We start from the raw sequence: 27998 nt of genomic DNA on the forward strand, positions 1-27998 counted from the left end.
AGATTAAAAACCTACTAGAGGGCATTGTGTGCTAATCTGAAACACATCCCTTAGGGTGTGTTTGATTGGAAGTTTCAGATGACAAATCCACTAGAGGGAGCTGTCTGCATTTTTGCTAATCTGAAATATGTAGTTTAGGGTACATTTGATTGCATGTTTTAGATTATAAATACACTAGAGGGCACTTTGAAAATTTTTACGAATCTAAAATAGGTCACTTAGGGTGCGTTTGATTGGATGTTTCATATTAAAAATCGACTAAAGGGTGCTGTCTACATTTTTGCTAATATGAAATACGTTACTTAGGGTGTGTTTGATTGGATGTTTCACATGACAAATTAACTAGAGGGCGCTGTCTACATTTATGCGAATCTGAAATACATCAACTAAAGTGTGTTAGATTAAATGTGTCAGATAATAAATTCACTAGAGGGCGCTGTCTTCATTTTTGCGAATCTGAAATATGTCACTTAGGGTACATTTGGTTGCATGTTTTAGATTATAAATCCACTAGAGGGCGCTGTCTACATTTTTACACATCTGAAATACGTTACTTAGGGTGTGTTTGATTGCATAGTTCAGATGGCAAATCCACTAGAGGGCACTGTCTGCAATTTTACAAATCTGAAATCAGTCACTTAGAGTGTGTTTGATTGGATGTTTTAGATAATAAATCCACTCGAGGACGCTGTATACATTTTTATGAATCTAAAATATGTCACGGAAGTGTGTTATATGGGATGTTTTGATTATAAATCCAATACAGGGTGCTGTCTACATTTTTGCGAATCTAAAACAAGTCACTTAGAGCGTGTTTGATTGCATTGCATATTTCAGATGATAAATCCACTAAAGGACGCTGTCTACAGTTTTCTGAATCTAAAATACATCACTTAGGGTGTGTTTAATTTTGTTGCAGGTTATAAATCCACTAGAGGGCGCTGACTACATTTCTATGAATCTAAAATATGTCACGGAAGTGTGTTATATGGGATGTTTCAGATGATAAATCCAATACAGGGTGCTGTCTACATTTTTGCGAATCTAAAACAAGTCACTTAGAGCGTGTTTGATTGCATTGCATATTTCAGATGATAAATCCACTAAAGGGCGCTGTCTACAGTTTTGCGGATCTAAAATACATCACTTAGGGTGTGTTTAATTTTGTTGTAGATTATAAATCCACTAGAGGGCGCTGTCTACATTTTTGCGCTTGTCTATGTTTTTCGAAAGCAAACGTAAGAGAAAAGTGCACTGCGATTATATAGTTTTACCTTGGTTTTACATTTCTTTTATCTCTTTTTTTGGAAGCGGAACCCTTACCCTAGGTAAACATTGACCTATTGAAGATAATGGTTAGTTTTCAGCTTCAAAACATCGTCTTTACTGTTCAAAAGAATAAATAAACTCATAGAGGTTTGAAACAAAGGGTAACTACACTATGACAGAATTTTCGGGTTTTGCGTGTACTATCCCTTTAAGTGATTGCCAGTTGATAAGCGGGAAAGGAATAAAATGGCACTGAAAAAATGGCTAACCATAAAAGCTAAAACAAATCCATTTTGATAAATAGAAGGTATTAAAACAACAACAACAACAACAACAATCCCTGATACTTTGAAAGAATCAAATGTCCTCACTTTTAGTGTCTGAACTGAATACTTTTAAAATTACACACGCTAAAAATGTGTGTTTCTTCAGCTCCAGCAGGCTCTGCTAACTCTCCGGCAGCAGCAGGAGGTGTTTGCGGAGGAGCGGCGACTGCTGCTGGAGGAGGAGCGCGAGGAGCTGCGGGAGGAGGAGAAGGAGCAGCAGCGGAGAGACGTACACAAACACCGGCGGAAAGACAGATCCAGAGAGAGTGAGCCTAAGCACCACATAAACAAACCTGCCATTACACAACAGCGTTCACTTGAGAGATTTCCCTCAGTTGTTCTATTTTTATTATAGAAAGGTTCACATTCAGCTCAATTAGTTTTGCAAATTGCTTCATTTTCCACTAGGTGGCGCTGTTTCTGCACTAGTCTTTTCTTACTTCAACATCTTTCCATATATATTGACCAGCGTCAGAATATCATGTAATCACAATGTAGCAGTATTTAAAATACGACACCGTCTTATTTTTTAGTTGAATCAAATTAACTTTTCTAGTCATCTCAACTTGCATCATAAATAAACTGTAGTTATGTAAATGTAGACTAAAATATGTAAAACTTATAATACTATATATATATATATTATATTAATTACAATATATATATATATATATATATATATATATATATATATATATATATATATATATATATATATATATATATATACACATATGTATGTATGTATGTATGTATGTATGTATATATATATATATATATATATATATATATATATATATATATATATATATATATATATATATATATATATATATATATATATATATATTTATGTGTGTATGTATGTATGTATGTATATATATATATTGTCTTACTTAATGTCATATAACTTTTTACAGCGATTATATTCACTAAATGTTAAGTTATAATAACTTTTTCTAAATAATAGTAACCAAGTAGTATTTTGATATTAAGTAGTGTTTAGTCAAGCATAATAGATAGTGTGAGAATAATTTCATTTATTTATTTATTGGTTTACAAGTAAAACTGTTGTTTAAAATGTTAAATACAACAACAAATCGATGAACAAATAGCAAAACAATATAAATTTAGTAAAAAAATAGTAAAATAAATTAACTTATATTTAATATTGTAAAAAATATGCATCTTTTATATAATTTTTTGATACAAATTTTTGCATAATAGAAAGTGTGAGGATATTATATAATGTAGTAGGCCTTTTTAAAAGTATTTAAAATAGTATGATTATATTGTCTAAATACTAAGTTTTACTATTTGATTTAAAGTTATTATTTTGTCAAGCATACTTATAACAGACATATCATGAAGTCAATTAGATTATTTATTTATTTATTGGTTTACAAGTAAAATTGTTGTATTTAGAAAAATAAATACAACAAATGGATGAAAAAATAGTCAAATATTTTTTTATATTTATATATAATAATTAAATAATAATAATTAATTAAATAATAATAATTATATTAATTTATGTCATTAAAGTGTCATTAAAGTGCAAAATATATTTAAAAAAATCAATAAGAGCAGCAAACAGATTGAAAATATAGATTAAATGATTATTTTAACTATTACAATTTTGTTTTATACTACAATATTACAGTTAATGTAATAAACAAATATACATTTAATTTAACTATATACAATAAAAAATTAAAATGCATAATAAAAACATTCAAGAATATTCCCTATTGACATTGCATGATATAATTAGGACAAATATAAGCTGCTAGCTGAAGTTTTAAAAAGTCTAACTCCGTTTCTGTCTTGTTTTCCGCAGGTGCAATGGCGAGTACTGAAGTTCGTCAGAAACTGCATGATTTTCTGATGAGTAAATCAGCTAAAGACCCGTCAGTGTCAGGCGCTGGTTACCCGCTCAGCCGCTCCAAACTGTGGTACAGGTACGACACACTAACACAACTTGAGTTGTATCAGCAGCGTTAAGATGTTGTACTAATGATGTCACCTTTCGTAGCTCCGCCCACCCATCAGAACAGACGTCTCCTCCACTGGGAGAGACTCCGCCCATATTCAAATATCCTCTGCCCTCTGGTCTGGACTGCAGAGAGGATTTCCCCCTCAGGAAGACTGGTAGGACAACAAGGCTTAAGAAAATCACACGTTTAGCAGGGGGCATGATGGGAAGAGTCTGCTTTTATGGCATTGAACGGTTCTAAACATTCCCAATTCAAGACACATTTACTTAAATTGCAAAAATGTCTTAAGATATAAAGTCATATCTTCATTTATTTTCCTTTAGTGTAGTCCCTGATTTATCAGGGGTTGCCACAGTGGAATGAACCACCACTAACATACTGGCATATATTGTTTGCGGCGGATGCCCTTCCAGCTGGTAAAAAAAAGAAATAAATATTTAAAATAAATTATATTTACTTACTACATCATTTAAAATATTATATGAATATGCGCTCAGTATGTAATATATAATCTAAAACATAGTAGTTGTTATAAATAAACTAATATAAAGTTTTCTGTATATATTTTTAGAGTAAATATTTAAAATAAATTATATTTACTTATTAAATAATTTCTAATATTATATGAACGTGCTCAGTATTGAATATATAATATAAAATATAGTATTTTATATAAACTAGTTAATATAAAAAAATAAATCTATAAAATAAGTTTGATTATTTGTGCATTTTAAAGGATTATATTTGATGGGATACTGTTGGGTTTTAATGTAAAAAAATAAGTAAATGAATGAATGAATGAATGAATAATTAATGCAAAAATGTCTTTGTTTTCTGGATAAAAAATGTAATAAATATTTAAAATAAATTTATTTACTTACATAATTTATAATATAATATAAACATATAGAATATATAATATAAAATATTGTATTTTATATAAATTAATATAAAAATAAATCTATAAAATGATTTTGATTTAATATAAAAATACTTATTTTTAAGTAATACTTAATATAAAATTGCATTTTAAATTAGATTTTATGGGATACATTTTTGTATTAAAACCCTTATTTTACATTAATGTAAAATAAACATTAATGATAAATAAATAAATTAATAAATAAATTATATTATAAATAAATAAATATATATATATATATATGTGTGTGTGTGTGTGTATGTATTTATGTATGTATATATATAATTTTTACATTTAAATTTTATTTAGATTATTTAGACTTGTATTACTTTATTTACAAATTTAAAACAAGAAAAGAAAAATAAATAAAAGGATATTTTTCCATTTTCCAGTACTAATATCTACTAAAACATTCTTTAATTAAGACAAATATACTTCAAAAATTATTTAAGCAAATATATTTATTGTATGATATAAAAAATAGTTTTTCAATTTAGGTCAGTAAAATAAACTTAATTCAAAGAGAACACAGCAATAACAAATATATATATATATATATATATATATATATATATATATATATATATAAAATTTCTGTAAAAACATTATTTTATATATTTTAATATCAGTTAAAAGTCCATTTTTAATTACACAAAACCTAAAAGTACTAGATAAATCTCAATATTAATCAAATATTTATTTTTTATTATTAGTTTTTTATATATACCAGAAAATCTAATGCATCATCATTTTGTTGCTGTCCATTTAGTGCACTCATTAAGTTGAGCATTGAGCTCCATGTGGATATGAGCTGATGTGTGTTTCCGGGCCGAGGTGGCACTGCCTAAATGTTTGCAGATGAATCTGGCCGATATTTAATCACAGAGGTCAGAGGTCAGTGGGGCCTGTGGGCAGAGCCGAATGAGTGACCCTGTTTGGCTTGTGGGTCAGCGCGGTGAAAATGACCACGCTTGTGCCCGCTGGGACGGCCCTGGGCGATGACGGGGACGTTTGCAAACAATTATCCACTGCAGAGGTTGAGGACACGGGATGCGGTTCCAGCACAGAGGTTAACTAGTCCTGCGGCCGTCAGGTTTGGGTCGATCGGTTACATTCGGGATGGTCATCGTCAGCATTTGACCTTTCAACCTATGCCTATAGTCTATAAGTGTTTTATTTACACTGCAAAACAAGCTTTTGGCATGTTTCTAGTCCAAATATCAAACAGTTTAATTTGTATCAATAAATATTGTCTTGTTTTCAGAAAAAAACATCAAAATTAAGTTTTTCTCATTGGTAGATTTATTTTGCTTGTTTCACTTCATTTTGACATACAATTTCTGAAATAAGACTGTATTTTTTGCTTGTCCAGAAAATGCTTCGTTATTTTTGAATTTTTTTTAGATAATCAGATTAAAAACAAGACAGAAATGCATTTTTTGCTGTGTACGGCTGGGTTAAAATGTAGAAATGTTTTTCTAAATGTTAATGTTCACCAAAGCTGTTGTTATTTGATTGGAAATATTGTATCTGTTCGATTCCTTTAATAATGGAAGTATCTGAGGTTGATAAGTTCATTCAGTTTATTTAATAATGCTCCTGATATGGCATGAATCAATGAATAAATGAATGAATGAATGAATGAATGAATAAGTAAGTGGGTGGGTGGGTAGGTAAGTAAGCAAGCAGGCAAGTAAGTAAAGTAAGTAAGTAAAGTAAGTAAAGTAAGGTAAGTAAGTAAAGTGAGTAAAGTAAGTAAAGTAAGTAAAGTGAGTAAAGTAAGTAATGGAGTAAGTAAAGTAAGGCAAGCAAGTAAAGTTAGTAAAGTAAGGTAAGTAAAGTGAGTAAAGTAAGTAAAGTGAGTAAAGTAAGTAAAGTAAGTAAAGTGAGTAAAGTAAGTAATGAAGTAAGTAAAGTAAGGCAAGTAAGTAAAGTTAGTAAAGTAAGGTAAGTAAAGTAAGTAAAGTGAGTAAAGTAAGTAATGAAGTAAGTAAAGTAAGGTAAGTAAAGTAAGGTAAGTACAGTAAGTAAAGTGAGTAAAGTAAGTAATGAAGTAAGTAAAGTAAGGTAAGTAAAGTAAGGTAAGTAAAGTAAGTAAAGTGAGTAAAGTAAGTAATGAAGTAAGTAAAGTAAGGTAAGGTAAGTAAAGTTAGTAAAGTAAGGTAAGTAAAGTAAGTAAAGCGAGTAAAGTATGTAAGTAAAGTAAGTAAAGCGAGTAAAGTATGTAAGTGAGTAAAATAAGTAAAGCGAGTAAAGTAAATAAGTAAAGTAAGTAAAGTGAGTAAAGTAAGTAAAATAGGTTAGTAAAGTGAGTAAAGTAAGTAAAGTAAGTAAAGTGAGCAAAGTAAGTAAAGTAAGTAAAGTGAGTAAAGTAAGTAATGAAGTAAGTAAAGTAAGGCAAGTAAGTAAAGTTAGTAAAGTAAGGTAAGTAAAGTAAGTAAAGTGAGTAAAGTAAGTAATGAAGTAAGTAAAGTAAGGTAAGTAAAGTAAGGTAAGTAAGGTAAGTAAAGTGAGTAAAGTAAGTAAAGTGAGTAAAGTAAGTAAAGTAAGTAAAGTGAGTAAAGTAAGTAATGAAGTAAGTAAAGTAAGGCAAGTAAGTAAAGTTAGTAAAGTAAGGTAAGTAAAGTAAGTAAAGTGAGTAAAGTAAGTAATGAAGTAAGTAAAGTAAGGTAAGTAAAGTAAGGTAAGTAAAGTAAGTAAAGTGAGTAAAGTAAGTAATGAAGTAAGTAAAGTAAGGTAAGTAAAGTAAGGTAAGTAAAGTAAGTAAAGTGAGTAAAGTAAGTAATGAAGTAAGTAAAGTAAGGTAAGGTAAGTAAAGTTAGTAAAGTAAGGTAAGTAAAGTAAGTAAAGCGAGTAAAGTATGTAAGTAAAGTAAGTAAAGCGAGTAAAGTATGTAAGTGAGTAAAATAAGTAAAGCGAGTAAAGTAAATAAGTAAAGTAAGTAAAGTGAGTAAAGTAAGTAAAATAGGTTAGTAAAGTGAGTAAAGTAAGTAAAGTAAGTAAAGTGAGCAAAGTAAGTAAAGTAAGTAAAGTGAGTAAAGTAAGTAATGAAGTAAGTAAAGTAAGGCAAGTAAGTAAAGTTAGTAAAGTAAGGTAAGTAAAGTAAGTAAAGTGAGTAAAGTAAGTAATGAAGTAAGTAAAGTAAGGTAAGTAAAGTAAGGTAAGTAAGGTAAGTAAAGTGAGTAAAGTAAGTAAAGTGAGTAAAGTAAGTAAAGTAAGTAAAGTGAGTAAAGTAAGTAATGAAGTAAGTAAAGTAAGGCAAGTAAGTAAAGTTAGTAAAGTAAGGTAAGTAAAGTAAGTAAAGTGAGTAAAGTAAGTAATGAAGTAAGTAAAGTAAGGTAAGTAAAGTAAGGTAAGTAAAGTAAGTAAAGTGAGTAAAGTAAGTAATGAAGTAAGTAAAGTAAGGTAAGTAAAGTAAGGTAAGTAAAGTAAGTAAAGTGAGTAAAGTAAGTAATGAAGTAAGTAAAGTAAGGTAAGGTAAGTAAAGTTAGTAAAGTAAGGTAAGTAAAGTAAGTAAAGCGAGTAAAGTATGTAAGTAAAGTAAGTAAAGCGAGTAAAGTATGTAAGTGAGTAAAATAAGTAAAGCGAGTAAAGTAAATAAGTAAAGTAAGTAAAGTGAGTAAAGTAAGTAAAATAGGTTAGTAAAGTGAGTAAAGTAAGTAAAGTAAGTAAAGTGAGCAAAGTAAGTAAAGTAATTAAGTAAGTAAAGTAAGTAAAGTGAGTAAAGTAAGTTATTAAGTAAAGTAAGTAAAGAAAGTAAGTGAAGTAAGTAAAGTAAGTAAAGTGAGTAATTAAGTAAAGTAAGTAAGTGAAGTAAGTAGGTAGCTAAATAAATAAATAAATAAATAAATAAATAAATAAATAATTAGGGATGCAGAAAATGTACTTGAGAAGAACAAATAAACAGACAGTGAGAGTTGATGCTTAAATTAAAGTGTTACCAGATAATTTAATGATTTTATGCAAAGCAGCACTGCATTCGCTTTATCAAAAAATACAGAAGATCCTGAAATATTATTGCAATTTCAAACAACTGTCACAATAAAGTGAGTTTTTCCTTAAAGGTGCAGTATGTAAGTTTGACACCCAGTTGCTAAACTAGGTATTGCACTCCTGGATGAAAACACATTTTCACTCGGCTCCTCCTCTGTCAGTGCACGCAAGCGTAGTTTGCCAGATTGACGTGAGTGTGCCTGACTATCGAGCCTAAAGGCTGATTTAAGGCTGATTTTAACCATTTTCTAACTAAAAGCACTGGCACCTGATAGAAGGAATATTTTCCATATAAGGAGCTTTTGCCCTAACCAACACCTGAAATTTATATTTCAGAAATGGCTTCTATTTTTCATAGGTGAACAACAGGATAAACTGATCACCTCAGGTACCGCTCATGTGCTTTATTCAGTGTTAAATGCTAATAATGTGAGTCTGAATGCCTTTTTACATCACATTTATTGCCATACTACTGAAAGCAGCAGCAGATTTCGTCTGGTGCAAACAGCCAAATTGCTTATCACTGCGCATCTTGTCATGTAGTGTGTTGTTAGGACACAGGGTTACAATGTAACCTGCTCAGCAAAAGTTTACGTTTGTAATATTTATATCATTTGTTAATTAACAACCACATGTGAAACTCTGAATCTGTCTCATTTCGGAGTCTGCTATTGTCCACCGGAGGTTGCATTTCAGTCACGGACACATGCTTTGAGAGCTTACATGACTTAAATACGCTGTTTCCCATGAAGGCAACCCAGGGTGCTGAAACTAAATTGGCTAAACTGGCATCGGGTGGGTTAAAATTCCGTTAAAAACAGAATATCTGACTTCAGCATTGTTTTTCAGATAAACAAGAATGTTCACTGAGCATGTTTCTTAAATATCTGCTTTTTGATTTGAGCATTTTTAGATATTTGGACTAGAAACAAGACAAAAGCTAAAGATTTGTTTTGCAGTGAAAGAAAAGAAACTTCTTTATAATGCTACACTCAGTAGAAGTGATGCAGGACTTTGCAAACACCCCACAAAGTACATCTGAAAACATGTGTATTTTTCTGGGAACTCGTATTTGGGTCCACACAATATTTCTGCATATTTCTGTGTCTCGTTGCGAGGCTGATTTGGAGATGAGTTTGCAGAGGAAGGTGATACGCCTGACTTAACGATAAGACTGAAACACTTCTCAAAGGAAACACAAAAATAGAGCTGGTTTTCATCCAGGCGGTGTTTTCATGGAATTTCCAGCATAGCCAAAAAAGCGGGAAGGGGGTCCTGAGGCTCAGCAGGCCGGAATACCGCAACCCTCCGGGGGGGATTTCTCCCGAGCGCAGGGGTCTGTGCATCGCAGAGCAGCGCCAAACCACAGGCCGTCTTTTCATTCCCTCTCAATAACTCAGGTAACAGCTTTTTAAAAAAGAGGCCTACATTAGGGGGCATACAAAAACAACACGAAAAAAATGCACAAGAAAAACAGCCCAGGTTTTTGTCAATGGAATAATTTGTCTACGCAGACAAGACAGTCTGCAGGGCCACTTCCTGCGGCTCTGGTTTCAGACGTAGATCAGAATGAACAAAGATCAGCAGAAGAGGTCAGTCGAGACACAAAACACCTCTCTGTGCCCAGAGGAAAGTATTTTTGGCCTCTTTTATGACTGTAAGTATTTGCGCTGAAAAAAAAAAGGTAAAATTGAAGGGATGGAAAAGAGAGAGCCTATAAAATCAGAACAGAACCCTCGGTAATCTAATAATAATCCAATAAAAACTTTTTTGGACACCTAAGAGCTAGCATAGTAACACCCTGGTGATTATTTAAGGCACCGGGATACTTCAAACGAAATCAAATACAGTGTTTCCCCTACCACTGTATTAGGGGGCGCCCCGCCCTCCCAACAGCTTTCCCCGCCCCCCTTGAAGTTAATTGTATTTTATATATAGAGCCACATCAAAACTTCTGTTAATGAACAAGCTAAATAGCCATATGTAATATCTTCTTTACACAACGGCATGTCATTTCTGTCTCTACATGATCGCGCGTTTATAAACGTCTGCTCTCTGAATCACACATGGAGGAGTTCCACATAGCCACTCTCTGCTGTATGGAAATGAGAGTGCGCGCCACATCTGACAGGCGAATCGTTTTTAAATGAATCTTTTATGTGACTCTAGAACGATGAGTCTTCGTTCATTTCTCAAGTCCTCTGTGTGAGTCATGTCATGAGTCACGAACGACTCAAAAACCAGAAGACTCGAAAGGCGAACTAATCATGGCTCCTTTCGGCACAGACTGCGGGCATTGGTTAAGCTTATATGGGACTGTCAGTGTTTAACGATGATTCCTTGGATTTACTCAATTTTTTTTAACGTTAAGTGGTTGTAAACAATTTATTTGGGCTGAATCTAAACAAACAAATTAAGTTGAACATTATTAAATTAAATTTGTTTAAATTCAACACAAATAAATTGTTTGCAACAGTTTTGCATGCAACACTTTTTTTAGTGTAGGGGAAACACTGAAATGACGTCATTTCAAACTAAATCTGAAGTTCTTGGAGTTCTACGTTCTGAATTCCGGCAGTTGGAAACAGCCCCGCAGGCACAGGACGTCAAGATGACATCAGATAAACGTTGTTCCCCAATGTCGTGGGACGTTGCATTCTGTTTGAAAATAAAAACCGGGTTGACGTCAAAACTCAACGTCAGGCGGACGTCAACGTCAAACATCAAACAGATGTTGCATTTTGGTTACTTTCCAACGTAACCTAAAAACAACCAAATATCAACGTCTAATGATGTTACAGCTTGATGTTGTGTGGACGTTACCAATATGACGTCTATCAGATGTTGGATTTTGGTTGCCATACCTGCCGAATAAATTTCAGCATTTGACGTCAATATGACGTTGGTTAATATGCTGGTTTGACGATTTTGGTCATTTTACAACACAAACTAAAATCAACCAACTATCAACGTCATTTAATGTCGTTATTGAACGTTAAAATAACATTGTGCCTGACGCACCAACTGAGCCTATCAGGACACCTCTCTGTACCTGAAGATGATGATTTTTACATTAGTATCTGACTACAGACTTACATAAGCAGTCTCATACGTGCAACCTCAGACATAATGGAGCTAGTGACATCACTGTGAGGGGCGGGATTAAGTGTGTGCACTAAAAGCATTGCATGCAGATCAGCTTGCATGTGCTCCGGGATCTTTAGGCCTCTTCATGACTGCAATCCTTCGTCCAGTGTGCAGTTTCTTGCGCAGTTTAAAAGGTGCTGAGCTCACGTGCGAAGCAAAAACAATTTCTTTTTATGAATGAACTGAAACATCAAGCATCCTGTGTGTAGACTCTCCTGTTAGTGGTTTTGAATGACGCTCCGAGGCCTCGTCCCGGTAGATCGGCCCTCAGATTGGGTCTGTCAGAGGGGGTGGCGGGTGATCATGAAGGTGGTGTTTGTTCTTGGCCGCGGTCAGGACCCTCGCTGAAGAATGATTGACAGGTGTGAGCCGGGGGAGTGTCCGTGAGATGCTGAGTGCTGGTGATGTGCAGCCGACAGCTCTGTTTATGGAAGGAAAGAGAACAGCGGGAGAGACACTTCAATACTGCTGCACTTTTACTTATGATTATCAGTTACTAGAACAAACTCTCAATGATGAGACTTAAAGTTGACCTATTATGCTGTTTTTACAAGATTTTAAATAAGTCTCTGATGTCACTAGTGTGTGTGTGTAAGGTTTCAGCTAAAAAATAACACACAGATAATGTTTTATAACTCTCTGAAACTGACCCTTTTAGGCTTTAATCCTAATTGTGGCGTTTTGGTGACTGTCGCTTTAAATTAAAATGAGGTCGTGCTCTTTTCTGAAGAGGGCGGAGCTACAAATGCCTGTGTGTCAGCATAGTGGCAGATTCAAAAACAAAACTAGCATAATCCGTGTGGAAAAAGAGTCTCAGAATGTCTATGGAGACTCCAGCGTTCATTTGTGGTTCATCTAAAACATTTATAATCCTCTTAGTCGCTGGCATCAGTCGGCTGCTTCTCACTTAGGGCTGTTTATGCTAATGAGGGAGAGATCATCACTACTGGGTGGGGCTTTCCCAAGTGGCTTTTTTATGTGAATCAAAGTGTTTCTGCAGACTGTTTTTATAAAGTGTGATTATAAAAATATTTAATTAATTAATATTAGCCATTAGACGCTGGGTATATTCACAGACTGTTGCTACACAACTGTGTTTAAACCCCTTCCGAAAGTGATTTTTGCATAATAGCGCCACTTTAATGTTGAGTGTGTGTGAATGATTTCTGCTCTTAATTGGAGGATTTCTGCTCCCTTACTACTGTAAGTGAAACAGTTTTAGATGCATTTCTGTCATGACAACTCTCAGAGAGATTTAGTGTGGGAATATATATGTGCATGGCAATGTTGATGTGTTTGGTCTTGGTGGAATAGATCTGTTCCGCTGCTGCTGCTCATTTGATTATTATGGCAGAGCAAGTACCAAGACTTGCCAGTATTTTCACAGACATGGGATATAACACACTGCTGCTGCAAACATAATATTGATGTTTATGCAATCTAAGGATTTTCAGCATTGGTCATTTTGACCCATACAATGTATTTTTGGTTACTGGCTCCAGGTGCACATATAAAATTAAAATAAATTAATTAATAATAATAATTTGAAAATCACATATGAAAAGTGGAACATTTTCACATGAAAACCATGTGTGAATTATCCAAAGCGATTAATATTTATATATTATTTTATTTCACTTAGTATTTCTGTGACTGTTGTTAGTTTCATTTAGTATAAGTTTTTATGTATTGTCAGTGGGACAGCACAGTGGCTCAGTGGTTAGCACTGTGGACTCACAGCAAGAAGGTTGCTGGTTTGAGTCCCGGCTGGGTCAGTCGGCATTTCTGTGTGAAGTTTGCATGTTCTCCCTGTGTTTCCTCTGGGTGCTCAGGTCCAAACACATGCGCTATAGATGAATTGGATGAACTAAATTGGCCATAGTGTATGAGTGTGTGAATGTAAATTTGTATGGGTGTTTCCCAGTACTGGGTTGCAGCTGGAAGGGCATCCATCGTGTAAAACATATGCTGGATAAGTTGGCATTTCATTCCGCTGTGACATCCCCTGATAAATAAGGGACTAAGTCCAAGGAAAATGACTGAATGAATGAATAAATAATAATTTATCTTAGTTAAAATCACATGTGAAAAGTGATTTTGGAACATTTTGACGTGAAATCTGCAACTTATCCAAAGCGATTATTATTAGTATATATAACATTAATATCATTTATTCATTGATTTTCTTTTTGGCTTAGTCCCTTTACATTAATATCATAATATATATAATATAATAATAATAATAATAATATAATTTATATATTATAATTTTCTATTATTTAGTATCTCCATCTCTTTTGTTAGTTTAATTTAGTATTAGTTTAGTATTGTGAATATTTTAGATAACTTAAAATGTTTACTAAAATAAACTTGAACATGTTTCCTTGCTGCAGTTCACTGAGCGTCCACCGGTGTCGCTAAAAACAAGGCTTTCTGAATTCTACACTTCTAGTCCATGAGGACCTGAAGCTCTAAGTTCATATCAGAAGCATCTGGTTGTGTGTGTGTGTGTGTGTGTGCGCACATGCATGTTCTCCGGCATATGGAACTGGTCAACAGCCGCAGCTAAAAACAGCCCCACAGGTGCGCGCGAGGGGTTTTCTGGACGCTCCATCACTACAGGTGTTTGTTTAAGGAAGTTTGAGTGGAGCTGTGCTGAAAATGCCCTTTAATGACGCAGCCCAACGCAAACATGCCGACTGTTCAGCGTATTTTCCCTACGAATTAAAAACGTGTAAATCCTTCCCGCTAATTGCTGGGCAAATATTGTTGCGGTATTTTTCTAATAGCTCTTATTCATCATTTGTCAGAAAACACTCAATTACGGTATTTCGCCATCACGGTAATCTTCTTTTATCTGCCAAGCGCTTCTGAATCTCCTTTTCATTATGATAGGATTTTTTCCCCCAATCAAGAAAGTGCAGTTTTTTTTAATTGCTTTTAACATGTTCAGGATTAATAGCCAAAATTTGAAGCGACAGGTTTTTAATCGAACAAGAAACATATAAGATTATAGTAGGGAAACTCAACACATTTGTTTCATTCGACTACATTGTAAAAAGTGATTAGTTGACTTTACTTAGAGTAAAGAGACTAAAGAGTAAACTTGCTGCCTTATAATTATTAAGTAAACAAACTATGTGCTTTTTACAGTGTATATATTGTTAGATCAGTCTCTACGCCAGATAAATAAGATCCAACCCCAGATCTTGTCAGGAAATGTCAGTTTCTCCAGGTATTTGGACAAGAAGTCAGCAGAGTTTCCAATACCCAAACCTGTTAAGCAGTATTTACCTGAATTAACAGTCTACTATCAATATAGGAGTCGACTGTGGAAGGAAGCCAGAGAAGAGCAGAAGCAAAAGACGAAGTGATGAGAATAAGTGAGCAGGGTTTATTGAATAATCTTAGTTGCATGTGTTTCGGTGCGATACTTCGTTTGAGCACCACAAACATAACAAATATTATTATACATCAGACCACCTTAAATTAGAGACGTACCCTCATATCGGTGGAGACGAAACACCATCAAAATAAGACTTAACAATGGAAAAAGCACTAAAAGCAGAACGAGTAAGAATAAATATATAAAATAAAGAAGTTAAATCAATAAATTATTAATATAATAAATGATAAACATCAATGAATCAAATAAATGGATGATTAAATGAATAACTAAGATTTACAACTGATTATATAACCATGACTGGAATTATCAATGCAAAACAAATAATAGAAAAAACAAAAACACAATATAATATAGAATTGATTTCATTTAAAGCACACACAGGTTATTACAAATTTCAGATCCTACAAAATAATATATAGTAACTACAGTTTTGTATATATAAACAAATGTATAGTCAACTTTGACAAAAAAAATGTATAATATTTATAATTATAATATAATAACAAAAATATTTTGTTTTAACAAGTGGGACTTTTATTTTTGTATCAACAGGTTAGATTTTTTGGCTTGGATGATTTTTTTTATTATACATTTTTATTTATTGTCATTTTTACAAAAAAACTTGCAAAAACAATTGATCATTCATAATAATATGCATATTTTGTCCACAAATGATCATTTATTAATATGATGTACTTATTTTACATTATAGAAATGTTTTTATGTTGTATTTGTATTTTGTAGTTTTTAAATTAAATTATGAAAATTAAATTAAAAAATGTAAACTAATATTTAAAATGTAAAAAAAATTATTTATAATATTTATTTAATATTAATATAATATTTATTTATATTTATATATTCATTCTTTCATTTTCCTTCAGCTTAGTCTCTGATTTATCAGAGGTCGCCACAGCAGAATGAACCACCAACTATACCAGCATATGTTTTACGCAGTGGATGCCATTCCAGCTGCAACCCAGTACTGGGAGACACCCACACACACATTCACACACGTACACTATGGCCAATTTAGCTCATCAATTCCCCTTTAGCGCATGTGTTTGGACTGTGGAGGGAAAACCCACGCCAACACTGGGAGACCATGCAAACTCCACACAGAAACGCCAACTGACCCAGCCGGGACTCAAACCAGTGACCTTCTTGCTGTGAGGCCACAGTGCTAACCACTGAGCCACCATGCCACCCCTTAAATTAAATTTAGTAGTATATTCTCATCAACAGGTCTGGGCATAAACAGTGTGTGTGTGTGTGTGTGTGTGTGTGTGTGTGTGTGTGTGTTTAATACCCACTCAGCGGTCAGACCAGCAGTAGTTGGCATCTATCAGGCGGTTGGCTTTAAAATCCAGGGGGTTTTGTGCGACTCTGCAGGTCATAGTGGGACAGAAAGCGAGGATTTCCCCCTGTCTGAAGCCAAACCTCTCTCTCTCTCTCTCAGTGTGTGTGTCGTATCTGTGTGCTCACGTAAACACTGCTACCGTCGGGGTTTGTGGTCTTCAGGCTGGCAGGTACTGGACTGAGAACTGCTGGGTGTTTTTAATGTCCTCCAGATGAGAACTGAGTTCTTACCTCATTAAAACTGGACGTATCCCAGAATCCCTCAGTGCTGCTGGAGCAGAGCCACACTTTCACTCAGTGAGCCGCGCAGTCAGACCACTTCTACACACAGCATTTGATTTATATTAGGTACTTATTGGATAGACAAACGAATTTGCCGTCCTGTGAAATTTTCAGATGTGTAACAGAGCAAGGACATTTTTCACAGTATTCCCTATATTATTTTATTTTTAAGGTCAATATTATTGGTCCCCTTAAGAAAATATCTAGTCAAATATTATGTGCTGTCATCATGACAAAGAGAAAAGAAATCAGTTATTAGAGATGAGTTATTTTATAAAACTATTACTATTAAATCTATTATGATTAGAAATGTGTTGAAAATGTTGTCTCTCTGTTAAACAGCACTTGAGAAATATCTTAAATAGAAATAACATTTTCACAGGAGAGTCAATCATATTGACTTTTACTATATACATAATAATAAAACATACATAAATATATATTAAGAGACCATTTGTAAATTGTCAGTGGGGATTTATTAGTAATGTTTCTGAGTAAAATATTAATATTTGTTTAATTCTATAAAGGTTTGACAACATTTAACCCCAATTCTGAATTAAAGCAGTGTCATTTACAGCATTTGCACATTTATTTATTTCAGAAAATGATAAAAATCACAAATCTAGTCATTTGTTGTGATTGAAATTCCTCCAAATATTGATTTCTTAACTCTTCTGGAGTTAAATTCATTGTTATTGTGTTGTGTCATCTAAAAATGAATCCAGAAAAACACTCCTAAAAGCCCCTTTTTTTGTTAATTTATGCAAAATAATGCTGTATATGATGTCCTTTTTATTTTCAATATGGAAGAAATGTGATCAGTAGTTTACAGAATAAAACAACTAATAAAAATTAACGTTTTACTCAAATACAATACCATAAACTGTGATTAAAATGACTTAATATGTGTACAGTTGCGTGCAAAATTATTCGGCCCCCTGTGAAATAATTAATCTTTTCCAAATATTTCCCAAATGATGTTTAACAGATTCAGGAATTTTTCACAGTATTTCCTGTAATATTTTTTCTTCTGGAGAAAGTCTTATTTTATTTCGGCTAGAATAAAAGTATTTTACATTTTTTAAGACCCATTTTAAGGTCAATATTATTAGCCCCCTCAAGCAATATTAGTGTTGGATTGTCTCCAGAATCAACCGCTGTTATACAATGACTTGCCTAATTACCCTAACTTTAACCTTGTTAAGCCTTTAAATGTCACTTTAAGCTGTATAGAAGTGTCTTGAAGAATATCTAGTCTAATATTATTTACTGTCATCATGACAAAGAGAAAATAAATCAGTTATTAGAAATGAGTTATTAAATCTATTATGATTAGAAATGTGTTGAAGATGTTGTCTCTCTGTTAAACAGCTCTTGAAAATATCTTAAATAGAAATAACATTTTCACAGGAGAGTCAATCATATTGACTTTTACTATATACATAATAATAAGTACATACATGAATATATATTAAGAGACCATTTGTAAATTGTCAGTGTGGATTGATTAGTTTTATTAGTTTTGAATTAAAGCAGTGTTTACAGCATTTGCATTTTTGCATTTGCATTGCATTTTTACAGCATTTGCATATTTATTTATTTCAGAAAATGATAAAAATCACAAATCTAGTCATTTGTTGTGATTAAATTCAGGTTTATTCCTCCAAATATTGATTTCTTAACTCTTCTGTAGTTAAAAACATTGTTATTGTGTTGTGTCATCTAAAGACAAATCCTAAAAAACACTCCTGAAGAAAATTGCTGTAAATGATCATTTATTTTTAATTAGGAAGAGATGTCTTCAGTAGTTTATGGAATAAAAGTAATAAAAATAATGTTTTACTCAAATGCATCACTATAAACCATGATCGAAATAATTGAATATATATATACAGAATACATAGGCAAAATGATTCGCTCTACTGTGAAATATTTATTCTCTTTCAAATATTTCCTAAATGATGTTAAACAGATTCAGGAATTTTTCACAGTATTTCCTATAATATTTTTTCTTCTGGAGAAAGCCTTATTTGTTTTATTTCGGCTAGAATAAAAGCAGTTTTTAATTTTTTTAAGACATTTTAAGGTCAATATTATTAGCCCCCATAAGCTATATTTATTTTGGATTGGCTACAGAATTCAATTAAATTCACGTTTATTTCTATAGCGCTTTTAAAATGTAGATTGTGTCAAAGCAGCTTAACATGGAAGTTCTAGTAAACTGAAACTGTGTCAGTCCAGCCTGATCTCACGAGCAAACGTAAGTATTTTACGTTTTGTCAGTTTAGTGGCTAATTCATACGAATTCGTATGAGTTCAGTCGTACGAAATTGTACGATTTTAAAAAGGAGGCGTGGCACCTAACCCCACCCCTAAACCCAACCGTCATTGGGGGATGAGCAAATCGTACTAAATTGTACGAATTAGATTGTACGAATTCATACGAATTAGCCACCAAGTCAAAAAGTTACGAATTGCCATGAGATTGTGTTGGTCAGTCCAGTTTTCAGAGTTCAGTTCTGTTCAGTCTGGTCTTAAATTTCACTGCTGAAAGTCCAAACACTGAAGAGTAAACCCATCAATGCGCAGCTCCACAAGTCCCAAACCAAGCAAGCCAGTGGTGACGGAACAAACCACTGTAATACAATAACTTAATTACCCTAATTAACCTAGTAAAGCCTTTAAATGTCATTTTAAGCTGTATAGAAGTATCTTGAAAAATAACTAGTCAAATATTATTTACTGTCATCATAGCAAAGATAAAATAAATCCGTAATTAAAACTATTATGTTAAAAAAACTCTTCTTTCCATTAAACAGAACTTGGGGAAAAAGTATAAAAGAACTCAAATTGAACTAATAACTCTAATAATTCATAACTAATCTGCATGGCATCTGTCTGTTTTCTCCTCGTCTCAGCGTCTGAGCCCAATCTGAAGGTGCGCTCCAGACTCAAGCAGAAGGTTTCTGAGAGGAGAAGCGGTCCGATTCGCCGCAGAGACGGCAGCGTCCTCGTCACACCGCTCAAGAAACGAACTCTAGAACTAACAGGTGAGCAAACCACAGAAATATTCAGTCAAATGACAGATCGACAGCCTTTTTACTAAAGTCACTGCTTACCTTTGCTGCTTTACAAATGATAGAGTCTACAATTATTACATTTGTATTTGTTTTATACTTAGACACTTAGTATTAGTTCTTTAATTTAGCTCTAAAAGGGATAGTTCACGCCAAAAAATTAATTTCTGTCATCATTTACACTCCCTTCACATGTCAAGTTTCTTTCTTCTGTTGAACACAAAAGAAGATATTTTGGAGAATGCTAAAAAAAACAGTAACCATTCACTTCCATTGTATTTATTTTTCTGACTATGGAAGTCAATGGTTACAGCTTTATAACCACTTAAGAGTGAGTCTATAGGGAGTAAATTAAATTTTTTGGGTGAACTGTCCTTTAACTAGAGATATCACCACTTGTCTTTGCTGCTTTGAGTTATAGAATCTATAACTGAGTGATTTGTATTTGTTTTATACTTAGTTTAAGTCCTTAAATTTGTGTCTAAAAGGGATAGTTCACGGCAAAATTCAACATTTACTCTCCCTTCACTTGTCACAAACCTGTGTGAGTTTCATTCTTCTGTTGAACACATACGAAGATATTTTGAAGAATGCTAAAAAAAGGTAACCATTGACTTCCATTGTATTTGTTTTTCCAGCTATGGAAGTCAATGGTTATCAGTTTCAAAAGATCTTCTTTTGTGTTTAACAGAAACTTAAAGATTTATAACCACTTAAACAGCGAAATTTTCTTTTTTTGGGTGAACTGTCCCTTTAACTAGAGATATCACCACTTGTCTTTGCTGCTTTGTTTGAGTTATAGAATCTACAACTGATTCATTTGTACTTAGTCTCTTAGTTTAAGCTCTGTAATTTGGCTCTAAAAGGGATAGTTCATGCCAAAAAGTTTATTCTGTCAGCATTTACACTCCCTTTACTTGTAACAAACCAGTCTGAGTCTGAGTCACAAAAGAAGATATTTTGAAGAATGCTGAAAACCGGTAACCATTGACTTTCATTGTATTTATTTTTCTGACTATGGAAGTCAATGGTTAAAGGTTTATAACCACTTAAGAGTGAGTGCATAGGAAGTAAATGTTCATTTTTTGGGTGAACTGTCCTTTAACAAGAGATATCATCGCTTACCTTTGCTGCTTTGAGTTATAGAATCTACAATTGAGTAATTTGTACTTAATCACTTAGTATAAGTTCTACAATTCGGCTCTAAAAGGCATAGTTCAAGCCAAAAAAGTTTAATGATGTCAGCATTTACACTCCCTTCACTTGTCACAAACCAGCCTGAGTCTCTTTCTTCTGTTGAACACAAAATAAGATATTTTGAAGAATGCTGAAAACCAGTAACCATTGACTTTCATTGTATTTGTCTTTCCTACTATGTAAGTCAATAGTTATCAGTTTCAAAAATTCTTCTTTTGCCTTTAACAGAAAAAAGAAACTCAAAGATCTATAACCACCTAAAGGTCCTGTGAAATTAAAATAAATCTTGTTAGTTTTAAGGATAAATAAGCTAGTGCGCTCCAAAACAGTGGCAGATTTTGCATTTTGAACATATAAAACCGATATAAACATCCAAAGCTTGCTTAGCTTTGTTAGCTTCAATCTAAATGGATTAACATTATTTTTCACTTCACCTCATACTTCAGTCTCTCATCAAATCTTCTGACCAATCAAATGCTCTCTAGTGTCTGACATGCTCCACCCCCTTCTTCTAACCGGCTGTTCATTTAATGTGCTTGAGATCAACCACTCTCACAGGCAGTTGAGCTGTGATAAAACGCTATTGGCTGTTTTTTTATAAAGGGGAGGAGCTACACTATGTCCCGCCCTCTATTTATGTGTCAGTTGAGATTACGTCAAACATCTAATAAAAAAAAAATGCACATTTCAAAGCACTTCCCGGAGCTTCAAGAGTGAGTATAGTGAGTAAATGTTCATAATTTTGGGGTGAACTGTCCCTTTAACTAGAGATTTATACAGACCTAATCACTTCCTGTTTTTCACTCTAGATTCCTCAGCCAATGAGAGTCCTGCAGGCTCCGGGCCGAGCTCACCCATTGGCTTGTGCAGCAATGAGAATGGAGCATCATACCAGTCCAGCACAACTCAAATAGAGGTAATCTTCTCAGGATTATTTTGAACAAGAATCATTCAATACCATCTGTCTTAAAGAGATAGTTCACTAAAAAAAAATTATTTACTACCCATTTACGCACCCTCAAGTGTCTCCAAACCTTTGTGAGTTTCTTTCTTCCATTACACAAAAGAATTTGAAATAGGAAATAGCACAGAGATAGCAAAAAATGTTCACAGATTCGGTCTGGCCCTACACATAAGTAAATAAATAGATTCAATGATGAGCTTAAAATCTGAAAATCTGTGGGCGTCGACTTTGTGTGAGCCTAGAACTCACTAACAGTACATATGAGCTGAGAGTATTAGTAAAAATATCTGCATATCACCAGCAAACAAGCCCTGCATGTGTCTTTCTCAGAACTAACTTTTTGTTTAGTATCATCTGCTTTAAATGTACTATTGTGTGTGCTGTTTTAATAACAGATTTGTTCTTCCTTCAAAATAAATGCCATATGCTTTGAAACGTTATATGCACTGACATTCTTCACAAACTCTAGCAGGTTAGTTTCCTCCAGCACAGATGCAGCTGTGGGCTTTCATGCATTTGCGTGCGCTTCTGAGTCTGCGATTGCATTTTTGGGAACTGAACCATAGAAACCGAAAAGCTGAAACTTAATAAAACCCCCTGTTACCGTCTCATTACTCTTATCAGACGATGAGGTGAATGAGTCGGGCCCCCCAAATGAATTGTTCGGAGCCCTTCCCCAGGCGCTCATACCATCAGCCTGACAAACAAACACAGCGTTTAAAATCTCATCTGAGCATCAGTGCAGCATGAGTCTGAAGGTGTGTGTGTGTGTGTGCTGTGCTGAACTAACTGTGACAGCTCTTTTCCGCTGTGGTTTCTGGCTGCGCTGGCGGTTGGGGAAGGGGTGAGGGGCTTTGGGATACTGAGGTTTATTTCTCCTGTGAAGTTCTGCCCAAGCATTTCCTTACAGGCCGTGAGCCAGCCGACTCTCCTCTCCTCCTGCAGGCACACAGCCCACTGAGCTCATCCGCACATCAGAGACGGCTAACTGTTCATCAGTGTGATACACGCACAACATCATAGACAACCGCATAGCAACACTGGAAAAACAATCACTGCATCTTAGCAACTATATAGAACACGATCGCAAAAACCTAGCAACCATCCTGAGGTGCATGACAACACTGTAAAACAATCAAAGTAACTTAGCAACCACATAGAACACTATCGCAACAATTACAGAACATTTATTACACCCTTAACAACCATCTAAAGCTCCATGGCAACAAACCAAAACCATTCACAGCATCATACTACATAGAATACAATAGCAACAACCTAGCAACCTTCAGAAAACACACAGAACACCTTGGAAACCATCCAGAGCTTCATGGCAACACAGTAAAACAACCACAATAACTTAGCAACCACATAGAACCCTATTGCAACAACCTAGCAACCCCTAGTGAACATATTCAGAATACCTTAGCAACCATTCAGAGCTGCATAGCAACACACTAAAAGCATTCACAACATCTAAGCAACCACATAAAACACTATAGCAACCTAGCAACCTTTAGAAAACACGCAGAACACCCTAGAAACAATCCAGAGCTTCATGGCAACACAGTAAAAACAATTACAATAACTTAGCAACCACATAGAACACCATTGCATCAACCTAGCAACCCCTAGAGAACATTCTGAAACACCTTAGCAACCACCCAGATCTACATGGCAACATGGTAAAACAAGCAAAATAACTTAGCAACCACATAGAACACTAATGCAACAACCTAGCAACCCCTAGAGAACATTCTGAAACACCTTAGCAACCATCCAAAGCTGCATGGCAACACAGTAAAAACAATTACAATAACTTAAAAGAAATCAATATAACTTAGCAACCACATAGAAGATTATCGCAACAACTTAGCAGCCCTTAGAGAACATATTCAGAATACTTTAGCAACCATCCACAGCTGCATGACAACAATTACAATAACTTAGCAAACGCATAGATCACAAACACAAACAGCCTAGCAACCACTAGTGAACATTCAGAACAACTTAGCAACCATCCAAAGCTGCATAGCAACACAGTAAAAATAATAATTAAAACAATCACAATAACTTAGCAACAGCAACCTCACAGAACACCTTCACAACAACCGGCCAACCCTGAGATGAGCACACTCTCATGCTGCAGTATTGTGAATGTGGCTCCGCATTATGTAAGAGCCGATGTAAGATGCTCTGTCTGTCTCTCCTCCAGCGCTGTCTGTCTCAAGGAGGCGTCCTGCCGACGGGTGGATCACTGTCTCTGTTGAATCTCTACACATCTCCATCTCTCCCCAACCTCACGCTGGCTCTGCACCCGGCTCACACTCACATCTGCGTAAGTCCCTGTCCATCATAGGCACATGTGACGAATCCCTTTAAACTCAGTGAAAGGCTTGGTTCTTATTTATAACATTGTTCTGAACTACATTGCAACTACTGTGAGATTTCGGTTTTCAAACGATTTATTTTTTATTAGGTCATATAATATACACAATATATCGTCTCAGCATCGATAACGCAATGTAAACATTCGTAAATATTACTCTGTAATATTGCACGCATTAGACCATTTCTGTCACGGCCATGAGCATGACTTATACATCCTTTTGCCATCACATCACACCTGTTCTCCAGCAACTTCATTGGCTACCGGTTAGGTCACGTATTGATTTTAAAGGGTCATGAAACCCCTCTGTCTCAGCAGGGTGTTTTCACACCAAGAAAGTGGGTGTGTCCAGCTCTGTTTAGGTGGGAGTGTCGGGGGAGGGAAAGGGGGAAGGTTTTGCATAAAAATGGGAGTTTCTGTTTGGACACATGCTGATTTTCACAGAGGCTCAACAAACACACACGCAGGGGAGAAAGACAGTGACTATACAGACATCAGTAATCGAATTATTTGCCAAATTATTAATTTGTCGACTGCAGTTTAGCACTTTCACTTTCATTTAGGAACATTTCATGCATGCCCCCCGTGACAAACGAGACATTGGATGCGAGGAACTGCTGGAAGAGTGTAGTTTCAATGAAATGTTTGAGACCGCACGGTGAATGGGAGAAAAACCTCTGCATTTCTCGGTAACTTAGATGGACTTGGTAGGTAGCATCAGAAAGCCATGTGTGTATAGACTATCCTGTCACAAAATACGGCGAAAATTCTACACGATGGTAATAGTTTGATTGCGGTGTTTACATGTTACACTCGGAGAGCAGCATTTACAGCGGATATTTCAGTCCAAAATATTGTAGTGATATTAACGTACTTTAAACTTAGTAACTAAATAATTTTGACTAAGGTCTGTCTTTAAAAACTGAAAGAGTCTTGCTGATGATACTACTAACTAACTTTGCCATCTGAATAAACAAACAAAGATCACGGATCGCTCGCTTACCAAATCTGTAGAGACAGGACAATCAACACCAACTGGAGCCGCATCATTATTAAAAGGAGACGAGAGGCAAATCCGGATTTCACCATTTCCAGATGTGAAAAGCTCTCGGGTAAAAAAAAAAGTTACTTACTAACGTATTTCTGTCACGTGCACTGTAGTCCACACGTGAGTCCAGCTGTGCTCTCGTAGCGGGAAATGGAAACGAAACCTTCGTTGCAGCACATTTATAAACGCAACACTGATGACCCATGTCTCCAAACAATACTTCTTCCACTTGTTTTGGCAACCCAACGTGGCGTTTCTCTGTCATCTGAACACTGTAACAGGTCTTCTATGTGAAGCTGCTTTGACCCAATCTACATTGTAAAAGCGCTATAGAAATAAAGGTGAAATTAATTGAATGTCGCATCTGGTGTGAATACAGCATAGCTGTGCGTTCACACCGAAGGCGACGAGAGCGTCAAAGTAGCCATAAGTCAATTATTTTCAATCAGAGCCATTGGCGATAAGAGGTGAGGATCAGTGCAGCACGTTTTTGCCGGTTAGGGCAGCGAGGAGAGTTAAAATCAAGTCAACTTTATGGTAATGAGCTATGACGCGGTTCAGCGGCAAGCAATCGAAATGTAGAAGTCCACCGCTTGAGAGGGTTTAGAGAACAGAGTCACTGTTTACAAGTTATTCCCAAGGGTTTGATTATCGCGGTTGCCTGATTTCCAGTTATTTACAATGTTTTCTTATATGGAAAAAACTGGTGACTGGTGATTTACTGATTGAGCATTACGGTTATATACGTTTAGTTTTTTTAAAGTGGGAATATCAAGCTAACTATAACAACAGTGGAAAACAGTATTGAGAATATTTCAGACATATAGACACATATTGGATAAGTGGAGCAAAGCCACACCACACGCAACAACTTGATCTCCCATAGTTAAATGAATTTGATAAGAGGCGCACAACATTTTCACGCTAGTAAGCTCGTTTTTATGCAGGAATGTAACTAATTTGCGGATATGCTGCATATTAGGGGTGTCAAAATGAATTGTTTCTTCGGTGCACCGCGATACAGAGCCGGACAATTCGGTATCGGTTCAGTAATAATCATAACCGGTTATTATGTACTGATGTCATATATCTCATATGCGCTCTGTCGCGAGGGAGGCGAGCGCGGGTATTCACAACACTACAGGGGCCTACTACTTAAAAATTTCACTGTGTGTGTGTTTTCTGGAAAGTCTTTCACTGGCACTTACAGCAGAAGCCCCTATTTCTCTGCGATTGAGGGAATGAAAGTACTCCATTTCTCTCTCTCTCTCACTGTGGCCCATTTCACCTGCTGGCGTGACTTTTTCTCTCGGCTGCCGGCTTGACTCTTACTCCCCTCTCTTTTCCTCTCGGCTGTATGCATTCCCGCGGCTGTACCTGTACATTGTCATGGGACCCAACCAGATTTCATGCGGCGCCGGAATCAATTTCCGAATAAAGCGCGGGAGCCGGTCGGTAACTCTGGTGTAATTTTAACAGGAGTGGCCGGTCTCACAATATCGCTCCCAAACATGCAAGCAAGTGGGCGTGGCGTGTGTGTGTGAGGGTGCGTGTGTGTTTGTTTGGTGCTGTCTATGTTTGTGTATGTGTGTGAATGAGAGACCGTGTGGTGCTGTGTATCCATGTGTGTGTGTGTGTGTGTGTGTGTGTGTGTTTATACAGACAGCTTGTTATAGCCACCCCCCAAAAATACAACATTGTGTATGGAAAGCATCGTCAATGCACCGTGATGCACCGAAATATCGAATTGAACCGAATCGATGGCATGATAATCGTAACTGAACCGTGAGATCAGTGTAGGTTCACACCTCTACTGCATATGCTGATTAAACTGCGTCTTTAAATACGAGATCAACGTAGCGAATTTTGACGCTCTCTGAGCTTAAGTGAAGTTTCACAAACTAATTTCGAGAGGAGCACGTGATATGATTGACTGCAGCTGGGCAGTCATCTACATTCACTAGTTAGCCAATCAGATTAATCCCAACACACTATAATTAGCCTAGCTAGAACTACTCTCTCATCTTCGTTTTCTGAAGAAACCCCCCATTCACCCCTTCTCCTCCTTTCTTCCTTTACCACAGGGAGCGCTCGAGAACTACCTGATCTCATACTCCCCTCATATGTTCTATAGACCAGGCGGGAGCCCTGGGCTCAACTATCTCCGAGCTCAGGGTTCTCTCCTGGGACAGCATGCCAAACCTGCTAACAGTCATCAAACAATACCTAAGTGTGAACTCTTGAAAAGGCAGACAGCATTGTCGACAGGGCGAGCTTTGATGCTCTCGCTGCCTTCGGTGTGAACGCACAGTAACAGTTCCTCTAATAATTAGCCCTTGTTGTGTGTATTGCCTCTTCTTATTGAATCACTGAATGCCTCCTTAATTGTAAGTTGCTTTGGACAAACTAAAATGTCAAACATTGTTCACATTTAATAGGATACAACAAGTATCATTTCTCATCAAGCAATTTGCACAGTAATTTGATAGCTTTTTAAATGAGCTGCTAAATCTGCAGAGCCATCATAAAACAAACCCATGCATAAATGGAGACAAATCTCCCGAGCTTTACAAGAGAAATAGGCCTTTCCTCTGGGATTAAATGCGAAAGCAGCATCAC

The 27998-nt window shown here is 35.3% G+C and overlaps 1 protein-coding gene across 1 annotated transcript in view; it reads left to right on the plus strand.

Annotated features, from left to right (window-relative positions):
- Positions 1 to 27998, plus strand: part of LOC130247255 (histone deacetylase 9-B) — a 66928-nt gene that overhangs the window by 31298 nt on the left and 7632 nt on the right. Inside the window, exons 4-9 of the mRNA XM_056480485.1 lie at positions 1702 to 1861; positions 3436 to 3556; positions 3631 to 3746; positions 19623 to 19754; positions 21788 to 21894; positions 24158 to 24280. Of these exons, the coding sequence (XP_056336460.1) occupies positions 1702 to 1861; positions 3436 to 3556; positions 3631 to 3746; positions 19623 to 19754; positions 21788 to 21894; positions 24158 to 24280 (759 nt within the window). The remainder of the gene's footprint in view (positions 1 to 1701; positions 1862 to 3435; positions 3557 to 3630; positions 3747 to 19622; positions 19755 to 21787; positions 21895 to 24157; positions 24281 to 27998) is intronic.

The sequence above is a fragment of the Danio aesculapii genome, chromosome 19, assembly GCF_903798145.1.
Source record: "Danio aesculapii chromosome 19, fDanAes4.1, whole genome shotgun sequence".
NCBI classification, from domain to species: domain Eukaryota; kingdom Metazoa; phylum Chordata; class Actinopteri; order Cypriniformes; family Danionidae; genus Danio; species Danio aesculapii.